The 12,422-nt window shown below is 36.3% G+C and overlaps 1 protein-coding gene across 1 annotated transcript in view; it reads right to left on the reverse strand.

Annotated features, from left to right (window-relative positions):
• LOC134795853 (tRNA dimethylallyltransferase) overlaps positions 1–10,926 on the reverse strand; it is a 332,571-nt gene extending 321,645 nt beyond the window's left edge. Inside the window, exon 1 of the mRNA XM_063767786.1 lies at positions 10,742–10,926. Coding sequence (XP_063623856.1) covers positions 10,742–10,879 — 138 coding nt within the window. The 5' untranslated portion in view covers positions 10,880–10,926. The remainder of the gene's footprint in view (positions 1–10,741) is intronic.
• Positions 10,927–12,422: the final 1,496 nt, after the last annotated feature.

The following is a 12,422-nucleotide window of genomic DNA, read 5'->3' on the forward strand; positions in this document are numbered from 1 at the left end:
GCCTACTGATTTTTTAAAAGATTTTTATGATGTTGGCTGTGCTTGAGGTATTATTTTCTGTAAATTGTCATACCTAAAATCAGAATAGAGCCGTGGCGAATTAACATTTGAAGTCCTGTTTTCCTAGTAGATAAAATATATGAATTATGTACTTAATCCTTTTTTTACGTACGCCTAAAATTGTAAAAAATAAAATCTGCGTCATGAAATGGAATGAATTTTGAGTCTTTCAATTTGTCTATCCCTTTCCTGTTATCCTTTATATCGAATTAATATTATAGACACCGTAGAGTGGAGACTTGTTGGTAAACGTTTAAATCTGCTACCAATTTTATAGATTTTTAGGGCATACGACGAGAAAGGTACAGTCGAGTGCATAAATATGTATACATTTTTTCACCTTATTGCAATGGGTTAAGGTTAGATATGAGCGCCGATAGGCATTTTGCCGGCGGCGGCGCGCCAGTCAAAATCGGTCGGCGGCGGCGGCGAATCGGCGGCGTGGCCGCCGATTCATAGTAAATCATAGTAAATCAAAAGTGTTTCAACACTTTATATTTATACAAAAGCAATTCAAACCAAAATTTTACCGAAAAAACATGTTTTTTGCCATAATCACGCTACAAAGTGCATTTTTGAATTTCAAGTTAAATTTATCGAAATCTTGCATGAAAAAAGTTTTATATCGCATAATAAAATGTAGGTATGTAGATAAGCAGCAATGCCGCGGTATCAGAGACGGTCTTAATCTTGGTGCGGCCTTTTGTCCAGTATTTTGTGCTAAGTAAAAAATAGCGGGTGTCTATATCAGGGAAACGTTTTGTCTACAGTCGAAAAAAGAGCCGGAGCCAGGAAAATCGAGCTCCGTCATTATGTCATTAACCAACATCGGCTCAATAAAACCTATGTCAAAACACAATGCCCAAAGTCGAGCTCCACCTAACACTGAAGACCCGATTCCGACGCCTCCTCATGCGAGGCCATAAGCCGAGCTGCAGGCAAGCAGACAGCTTAGAATAGAACGCGAATAAAGTGTGAGCTAGGCTGACGGCTGAACTCTGCAGAGATGGGGTCGGCGGCCAGGAGCGAAAATTGAGCAGACAGTTTGCATTTACCATCGATATTTTTGAGTTATATGAAGCTAAAATACCTTTTGAATGCCTATAAACTATTCAGAGTGGCGCAGTTAAAGATCTAAACTGGACAAAATATATATGATCTGATTCTGAAAGTAGTAGTATCCCAACTAGCAAAATAGTCGTATAAGAATTGATTTACTCAGCCTGTAATCGTATAACAGCCGAGTTACGGTTGTTGAAACACCAATATATCGTATAATAGCGGTTAACTCGACTATTTAGCAATTTTCGCTAATTAGTGCTATAATCATGTCGTATAAACGTTTATAGCACTATCTTTTAGCACTTTTATTCCACCTTTTAATAAATGCTGAGTTAGCGCTACTAAATCACTTTTATTCAGCATAATTGTTCTATTAAAATCATATAACAGCTATAGAATAGCTAATTGTCTGAATAAGGCGCTTTAATACAACTGTTACTCAATTCTCTTCTCTGTTGCTATAAAAGCTTATTAAAAGCAATCCAATAACCATTTGGCAACAATGCTGCTGTAACAGCGCGCTTATATCATAATTTGGGTAATGGGGTTCAAACCGCTGTTATAGGAGCTGAAGTGTATTTACAGGTTTTATTCAAAATGTATTCAGCTTAGAGTACTTTTAAAGAGTTTTGAACTACATTAACAGCACAAGTCAGCCATGTTGTCGTTTCAATATAGACCGGTGGCCAACTGCATGAAACCCTATATACCTGATAAAAAAATTGAAAAATCCTACTCTGTAGGGGTAGCTGACTTTTAGTAGCATCAACTGCTCTTGGTCGGCCGCGGCTTAATTTGGCAAATTTTGCGCAAATGGCAAAATACTGGCACAAAAATTCATCAAAAACAAACCCCATCGTATAATAGAATTGAGGACAGCAAAACAAAAGTGGTCAGCTACATCCTGTGTTGGCAGGTTCCTGTGTCCTATCGAATTTGTGGTACAACGTGACAGCTACAATTTACCTCATCGAAAAATAGAATGAAAAAAACTGATTGTAATACCTACATTAAATTTGTTGACGTATGTCTTGGTCGGTCTCACCTTAGCCTGACAGCTTTTGCAGTCCGTCCGCATTAAAAAAAAATGTCAATGGCAGCTATCCTACCATACAAGTGACATTCTATTTTTCGATGAGGTAAATTGTAGCTCACTTGGTACCACAAATTCGGTCGGACACAGGAACCAGCCAACACAGGATGTAGCTGACCACTTTTGTTTTTTTGATGAATATTTGTACCACTTTTGCCACTTGCGCAAAATTTGCCAAGTTAAGCCACGGCCGACCAAGAGCAGTTGAAGCTGCTAAAAGTCAGCTACCCCTACAGAGTAGGATTTTTCTATTTTTTTATCAGGTAGGGTTTCATGCAGTCGGCCACCGGACTATAAATCCATAAACATGGCGACATCATGTGCTATAAGTGTAGCAGTAAACGCAGTTACTCGACTTATAGTCGAATTAATGAGATATAACAGAAACTAGATCATGTAAGCAAATTTTTACTTATTTTAATTAATATTTTTTTATTGAAATTTAAGAAAATAGACGGCCCATGAATATGTATGAACCAGTGCCTTTGGTTTTATCAATAAAGTATTTTTCGCGCTAGGTTTTACTGTATTACGTGTACTTACAGACAGTAAAAACTTATGTACACAATCACGATAAAAATAAATGTCATGGATGACAGCAGTAAAAAAATACTTACGTACCTTTTTTTTTTATTAGACACGTGAAGACGATTAGGCCTCAAACTTAATAAAATAATTGTAATATAATCGCTTACCTGAGATCGTTTTTAGCACATATTAGTTGAATAAAAGCATTTACTGCACTCTTACACATTTAAAATGCCGAGTAAAAGCAATTCGGCTGCTTTTATAGAACACTTTCACTGAGTAATAGTAAATTGCTAATGTTTATAGAACAAATAGTCGAATAAAAGCACTATCGTTGCTTTTAAAACACTAGAAGTGCTTTTATCCACTTTTACTCAACTCTTGCAGCATCGATTTGCTTCTTATACAGCGCTTACTCGATTTTTATAACACTTTTAGTCTGTATAAGTGCGCCTTTTTCGCGTTGAGTAAACGCTTACAGGACCACCAAAAAGCGAAAATAAAAACGTGCTCTCAACTTTTATAGCACATAGATCAGTGGCGTGCACTTCATAAAGGCAAAAAGGCACTGCCTACCCTACTATAATTCCGATGTCTATCCTCTTAAACTACTTAATTTAATTTATACCTGATCGTACTATCAGTAATCGATATAACTTAAAACATTCTAAAAATTAATAAGCGCTCCATCTACCGGTTAAGCTTTGTCATCAAGTCATCATCTATAATAATTCTACGCGACGAAGTTTACACCACGCGGCACTAGCGCCGCTACGTGCCTTGCACGGCAAAGACAGAAAACATTTCCGTCTAAATCTTTCTATGTGTGCCTCCCCGTGAGTCGTCGTTACGCGGTTACAGTGTAGTGGACCTTCCTATAAGTACGAGCACACAATTATACAAGTAACGCACACATTTAGACGCATTAAACTACTTAATTTAATTTATACCTGATCGTACTATCAGTAATCGATATAACTTAAAACATTCTAAAAATTAATAAGCGCTCCATCTACCGGTTAAGCTTTGTCATCAAGTCATCATCTATAATAATTCTACGCGACGAAGTTTACACCGCGCGGCACTAGCGCCGCTACGTGCCTTGCACGGCAAAGACAGAAAACATTTCCGTCTAAATCTTTCTATGTGTGCCTCCCCGTGAGTCGTCGTTACGCGGTTACAGTGTAGTGGACCTTCCTATAAGTACGAGCACACAATTATACAAGTAACGCACACATTTAGACGCAATAGGCAGTGTCTTTCGTACCAAACATAAACGAATGACGCCCGAAAGTTTCCGAATAGTTCCGATGTTTACGTGACTATTTTAAAAAGTAGCATTTGCTATGGTAATTTAGTGCAAAAACGAGACTATTTTTTTATTCGTTTACAGTATTTGGTTAAGTTTATTTACATTTTTTATTCGGTCGCCATTGTTTGTTTGTTTTGGTGAGTTTATGAGATAACAGTTAACAGTTGCCGGAAATTATAAAGTGCGATTAGTGAAGAAATGGATAATTTTATCTGTGAAAGTTGTGGGTGTGGGTGTGGGTGTGTGTGTGTGCAAACTATTAAAAATGATGCGTTTTCGAAGCTTTCGTTTAGCCAAAAAAAGAAGTAATTGAAAAGACTTGACAACAAAATGAAAACCATCACGCAATTTTTTTGGTGAGTTAGTAGCTCTCATTTTTTAAGGTTCCGTACCCAAAGGGTAAAACGGGACTCTATTACTAAGACTCTGCTGTCCTTCCGTCCGTCCGTCTGTCATCAGGCTGTATCTCACGAACCGTGATAGCTAGACAGTTGAAATTTTCACAGATGTATTTCTGTTGCCGCTATAACAACAAACACTAAAAACAGAATAAAATAAAGATTTAAGTGGGGCTCCCATACAACAAACGTGATTTTTGACCGAAGTTAAGCAACGTAGGGCGGGGTCAGTACTTGGATGGGTGACCGTTTTTTTTTTGCCTTTTTTTGCATTATGGTACGGAACCCTTCGTGCGCGAGTCCGACTCGCACTTGCCCGGTTTTCTGATATAATTTTGCCTACCCAGTCCCAAATCTCTGTGCACGCTACTGGATTTGCTAGTTGGGATCTAACAAGGTCACGCCGATGCCACGCCGATAGCGCAGCGTCGGCGGCGGCGGCGCGAAAATTTTGTCGGTGGCGGCGGCGCGCCGGCGCGGCGCTCATATCTAGTTAAGGTAAAGAAATGTATACATATTTATGCACTCGACTGTACAGTCACAGAGGGAGTGGAACCGCTGAAATTAGAAAACTGAAGTAGTTTACTACAGTCTGTTTTTAATTTAACAATACAGTAGGTACGCCATACATTTCCATGCAAGAAATAAACGAGCGTTCCATACTATTTCTTATGGGCAGTATATACTTATACTCTTACATTGCTAAAAAATCTGACTAGGTACATAGTCTATATAGTGACTATATACTTTAACTATAAAATTCCCGCGATATACCCCCGGCGGATGATTCTCGAAACGGATCAACCCATCTACCTATAGTCGGCTGAAATTACACAAGTAAATTTAATAATAATTTTAAAATTTACTTTATTCGTTAATGTAGTTAAGAGTTAGCAAAATCTGCATTTGGCATATACTGCGGCGTCGGCGACCGCTCCGAAGGCTGCAGTTATATAACCACGTAGACAAACTCGACCACCATTGCTCGCATTGTTTTGTTTCGAAGCCGGATTTTAGGAAGAAAGTAAAATTTGAAGCCTGCCGGGCTATTTTATTTAAAGCTGTACACTACACTACCCTCTTTTATTTAGAATTTTTCATGTTACTTCTACTCAGAATCACAAGCTCTTTCGATAGATATGTCCCAAAATTTATATACATTTTTCATTATTTCCATTCCGTTACCGTCATACAGTCTACTATATGAAAAGTATTATTTTCATTTCCCCTCACAAGGGGTAGATTTTCAAAATAAATATATTACGAGTTACGAGTATATTCATGCCCAGATTCTGCTTTCTTCATGCCAAATTGTATCTTTACTTTTTACATGACCGATTTACTTCGCCATTCGTAATCATTACTGTGTTATTTGAATCAAGTTTCTTAGAAATAAGAGCCCGATTCTTGCTAAATTTCGTTTTATTAGAAAATACTGTATTACACTATCCATTCAACATAGCATCGTTTTAAAATAATGAATTCAACACATTCTAATCAAAACCTTAAACACGAACCAGAAACGTTTAAAATACAACATGCGCCAAAACCAACAGACCTAGTTCTAAACACATAAACCTTATTCAAAAATACACCAACTGTAAACAAAACCAAATAATATGTAATGGAAGACTCACGGTCAATGGGCGTTTTTATAATTTATCGTGAACACGGTTACGACACGATTTATCGTCTCGACAAAACAGGGGACTAAAAAAATACAAAATTTATTTATTTGCCAAAAATTCATTTGTACACATATAAATGTTACAGTGATCCCCACACTAGCCACAGCCTGTATCGTGAGGACCCAGACCGGACAGAGTTCCCAAAACATATGCAAAATGTATGAGATTGTATGCAGTCACTTTTACAATATCGTCGAAGATAGCGTCCACGATTTTGCCATGGACGGTAACGATAGGGCCAATATAAAAGGTCCATTGTATTTAAATACGTACAATACACTTTTTTAATATAGGAATTTTTATTTTTTTAGGGTTCCGTACCTCAAAAGGAAAGAACGGAACCCTTATAGGATCACTCGTGCGTCTGTCTGTCTGTCACAGCCTATTTTCTCGGAAACTACTGGACCAATTAAGTTGAAATTTGGTACACATGTGTAAATTAGTGACCCAAAGATGGACATGTAACGTAAACAAATGAATTTTAAACATGGGGGCCACTTTTGGGGGGTAAATGAAAAAGTTTATCAAACTATATCGTGTTATATATCAAATGAAAGAGCTCATCTTGAGAATTTCAAAAATATAATTTTTTTATAATTCTAAAATACACAGGTTCGAAGTTATTTAAGAAAATCGCAAAAAATGACCACTTCCCCCTTTATTTCCGAAACTTATTAGGTGTAAATTTTTGAAAAAAATATTTAAAATAGTTCTTTACATATGACAGGAAAACCTATTAGAAACGTGAGTCAGACTTAATGTACGGAACCCTTGAAACGCGAGTCCAACTCGAACTTGGCCGGTTTTTCTACTTAGAATCACGAGCTCTTTCCATCCTAATAAAAGAAAAAATGTGAGAATGTGACCCAAAGTTTTTATTTTCATTCCGTTACCATTTTTCATAGACTTTGTATGACGGTGACAGAATGGAAGGAACGAAAAAAGTATGGAAAATTTGGGACACTTTTTTCCTAGTTTAATCAGAATCACGAGCTCTTTCGATCTTAATAGGAGAAATAGTGTCACAAGATTTTATGCTCATTCCGTTACCATTTTGGCATATACTTTGTATGACGGAACGGAATGAAAGGACACGGTTTTTCCTATTAGGATCGAAAGAGCTCGTATTTCTGAGTAAGATTTAACATAAAAATCCCCAATTTGAAAAAAAAGTTTAGTGTAGTGTGTGTACAACTGTAAATAAATATTAGGCCCAAAAGCGGCTTCATACAATACGATCACATAAATTTTGGTCTCCTACTTCATCGTGGCGATAAAATCGTATCGTTACCGTGTCCACGATAAAGTGTAAAAGCGCCCAATTACTTAAATCGCGATGATTACACGTAATTAATCTATTAGCGGTCAGTGACCGGTATCGGAATGGAGGCTTTAGTTTTTTGCATAGGTGAGTCTTTTCAAGCGTATTTAGTGAGAGGCTAATAGGCGAAGTGAGGGGTCAGCCTCAGCCATGAATTATATTACATGTTCAGTTTAGAGTAGGACCTCAGTAAGAGGTTCACGAACCTTTTGATAAATTGTGATGTTTTTAACTAAAAGGTACCTACCACATTGTCGGTTGTTGATAAGGTAGATGTCAAATTGAAGCTTTATGGAAATAGCGCGTTATTGACAATCGACAGCACGAGAATAAATACCCATTTGGTTGACAATGGCACAATTATATTGAATTTACTTAATTAATGTATATCAGTACACATCGGTAACTCGTGGCATTTAGGTAGCACTTAAAAGATTAGTGATGCACATATCGGTAACTCGTGGCACTTAGGTAGCACTCGACAGTTTCTAACAGACTAGTGATGTGACAATGTTCTTCCTATACGAATAGAAACCACAAAAAAAAGGAATTAATTAAACTAATCTTTTAAGTGCTACCTAAATGCCACGAGTTACCGATGTGTATGTATATGTATAGGTAATGTAATTTCAGGAAGGGAGTTTCACCAAATGTGGTGTAATTGGTTTTAAGGTTAATCGTTGAACTTATTATAATGACAGTTTTCACTTACGTTGAACTTGATTTTCTTATCAGAAAATATTGTACCTAGCCAATATTCAGTAAACCATCCTTATTGGTACGTATAACTAAAAAGCTGTCCCCTATGTTCTCTCAATTTAAAGTTGTGTTGGTTTATGTTATACTACTACTAATATTTGTGTTTACTATTACTAATATATGAATAATTAAAACGTTAAAGCTTTGTTACAGACAATTGAAGAAGCTGTTATAAATTTTTAATTAATTAATTTGTACAAATAAATAAAAATATTTATTTGTATAAACGAAAACCATAATGATTTTTGAAGCATACTATTTATTTACTTATTAATTTAATTGTTTACAATTACGTGATAAGCAGGAAAATTATTGTCCATAACCGCATTTGTGGTTTAAGTGTTCATATTGGACTTTCCTAAATGCCATTGATATTAATTTATTTTTATTATATGTTTACAATTATTATGTCTTTATGTCTGCTAGTCTGCTACTCTAACTACTAATCTTCGGCCGGTGAAATATGTCACCATAAAAATAAATACCAATTAATTACTTTACAGCTTAGGTAGGGTTATTCCCACTAGTTACCACCAAGTTCTTACCAGTGGTAACTACTGGGAATTTTTTTCCCACCTTTTACCACTGGTAACTACTGGGGAAAAAAATCCCACTGGCAATTCCACCTTTTACCATCCCAGTGGTAAAAGGTGGGAAATAAATTCCCAGTAGTTGCCAGTGGTAAAAGGTGGGAAATAAATTCCCAGTAGTTACCAGTGGTAAAAGGTGGGAAATAAATTCCCAGTAGTTACCACTGGTAAGAACTTGGTGGTAACTAGTGGGAATAACCCCTTAGGTACCATACTTATTATTGTTAGACACAATTACACTCTTTTTTGATTTGAGAGAAAATTATTTAAAAATCAATATGTATTACATAAAATTGGAGCCATATTGTACAAAAACCATTAAATCAAATTCAAGTATTCCACAATCTTCATCTTCAGAACATTTAACAGCTTTGTCTCACCTCATTATCACTATGACCTTTTAATACTCTTTATTTGTCTATTTTGTCTTGTCTACACCTCTTTCCGTCCTGCTCTTCCTACAAAAATGAATAAGTATTTATTATAACACATTGATACCTCAGTGAGCTCAGTCATTCACAAATTTACTGTCTACAAATATTTATATTAAAGGAAAAATGGAAACCTTTACCGCTTCCAGTAAGGCTCCAATTCGTGAGCTTTCAGAACACCGGTCCGGTCACTTTCAATATGTCTTAGCCTTGCCGGAAGCAGTGTTTTATTTCCATTTTACCTTTAATATACAAATTTCTTTCGGAAGGATTGGCCTAATATTGCCATAAAACGAGACGCGTGGAAGAAAGAGAGGGAGGCCTTTGCCCAGCAGTGGGACACAACAGGCTGACAAATAAAAAAAATACAAATTTGTAATATCAGACATACATATCAACCTCGTATCTGCAACACTCATTTGATGACAAAAACACCCGTATTCCAAATGAAAGAAAAGCAACATTTCCATCAAACGATTGTTGCAGATATGAGGTTGAGTAAGTATAGCGACGATATGAGCTTGATAAATTGCTAAAAATTAGTTCATGTCTACTATTAGCCTAAACTCTGAAACCAATGGTTTTGGTTTGAAGTGTTGTGTTTCATGAATACTTGTAATACTCATGATTACACATCGGTAACTCGTGGCATTTAGGTAGCACTTAAAAGATTAGTGATGAGCACACATCGGTAACTCGTGGCATTTAGGTAGCAGGCACAGACTAGTGATGTGACAATGTTCTTCCTATACGAATTGAGAAAAAAAAACCACTAAAAAACGGAAATTAATTAAACTAATCTTTTAAGTGCTACCTAAATGCCACGAGTTACCGATGTATACTCATGATAACCAAAGCCTGAATCATCAGCCTATATTCTGTCAAAATTGTCATTGTTTGGTTTCACGGTTTAAATAATACAGATTGACCATTATAAGATTAGGCATGCATCAGAAAGGTCTCTGCTACTTTGTTGATAAAAAGTGTTCAATGATATAGCATTTACTTATTCCTAATTTTGGTGATCTGATTATTTTTTAATTTTATATCTAATAAGAAAATGGCAAATATCTATAAAACCAGATGCACTTCATCCTGCAACGCTTGCCATGACATCTTGTGTTTGTTGTGTTGCTACAATAGAAAGTGCTTAGAAACTTACGTAAATACATATATATTATGCCATTTTCAAAATTAATCTGCTTTCAAAGTTACCCTTATTAGACTTATTACAGAAAATCCCCAATATCTTATAAGTTTTTATCAAGTACTTAATTAACATTAAGTATTGTTTTGATTTTAGAGGTTATAAATTGTATCATTTGTTTTGATAAGAAAAATATCCGTTGGGATTGTTTGAACTGAACAAACCTATTTAAAACTTCAAAAGTATAGTGCTTTAATATATTTAAAGCCATATTACGTTGATTACTATCATTTATATCCCAATTTCTACTAAGAAAAACCCTTATAGGTTAGGATGTCTTGTGCGTACTAACCTGCATAGAATCCGCGCTAATGATTTCCGTCTGGAATTTCTGGGCCAGCTCAACGCTTAACTTAGTCTTCCCCGTCCCTGTAGCACCTAGAATTATCACCATTGGTATTTTAGAAGCCATAACAGACCGAAGAGCCATCGTTGAGGCTAACGCACGAACTTCACTTTTGTTATTTTTGTTGACAACAGCCAACTTTACTACGGCTGCGTTCCATTTCAAGCAATTTCGGGTTAATTTTTGTAAACTCGTGCGACTGCATTTCAATTTTGTTTTGAATTGCATATATATTATAGTTGGTCAAGCAGATCTTGTCAGTAGAAAAAGGCGGCAAATTTGAAAAATAAAGGCGCGAAGGGATATCGTCTCATAGAAAATTTGAATTTCGCGCCTTTTTCTACTGACAAGATTTGCTTGACCATCTTTAATTTGAATATATGCCTACATATTCAAGAAATGCGTATAATTTGAATATATACCTGTATATTCAAATGATATGCAATTATTTGTAGCAACTACGCCAAGTGGACGGAAAAAGGCACTGGACGGTAAACTGACGCAATGACCCTATTCGATAGACTAAGTAATAATATTATAATTGATTTTCCTGATTGCAATTCATTGGGTAGTAATCATAATCATCCATATAATTTGAAATACTTTTAGCGGGCTCAGCACGGTTCCATTTTTATCGACTATCACCACGCGCGTCCCTTTCGCACTAACATACTTGTTAGAACGTGACAGGCATGGTGACAAGGGATAAAAACGCGACCGTGCTAAGCCGCTAGGTGACGCTAATAATAGTACTTCGAACTAAGTAGGTAGAATCTAACGATGTACCTGCTAACCATTAGTTAGCCTTCTTACTAAAATAATTTGAAGCAGACAGTAATATATGTACTTACTAATATACTCTTTGGCAGATAGACAGTGGCGGCAGCAAGGAGTGATTAGTTTGAAATATTCGACCTTTAATGAAAGAAGACTCATAGACCGCCCAGTACCCAGTATGACCTCTTTTATAATTGTGAAAATCACATACCTACCTAATTACCTCTATGCTGGCCTTCGAGCAACACGGAAGGGAGGCGGCATTCGCACTATTTCCCCTCTGCCGAGGTACAAGATTAGCGCGTCAATCTAATCTAGCGCGGGTAATAAAACTAGTTGCACTTGGATTTTTCACTAGACCGAGTCCAGACGCGCGCGTGAATACTGCTGCACAAAAATGCCTGTTTGCTCGGTTTTTTGTTATAAAAAGAGGTCGGGGACATCAAATTTACAAAAAGAAAGTGTTACATTTCACATGTAATATTTTTTTTTACATATCATACGTTTAATTACATTCAAACACAATTATTATATTTTAGTCTCATGTAATTGTTGGATTTATCGATTTTGCTCGCTCAGTACAAATTGCGGATCGGTCGAGCGACAAATCCGACTTCTCATCTCTCAGAATACAATAACATACTTCAACGAAAATGTGTTAGTGTGCGTGTTGTGACACTTGTCACTCGTCTGTACACAAAAGAGATCGAGGTTTGCAAGATTTGTCTTTGACGTGTGTCATTTTCTATGTATTTGTGTCGTCATTACAGATTGGATTTTGTATGTAAGTGTGTGAGAAGTGCGACTGTGTGCACCTTTCCCCCCGCGAAAAATGGCAGAAAGATTTGTA

This window comes from Cydia splendana, chromosome 12 (assembly GCF_910591565.1).
Source record: "Cydia splendana chromosome 12, ilCydSple1.2, whole genome shotgun sequence".
Classification (NCBI taxonomy): domain Eukaryota; kingdom Metazoa; phylum Arthropoda; class Insecta; order Lepidoptera; family Tortricidae; genus Cydia; species Cydia splendana.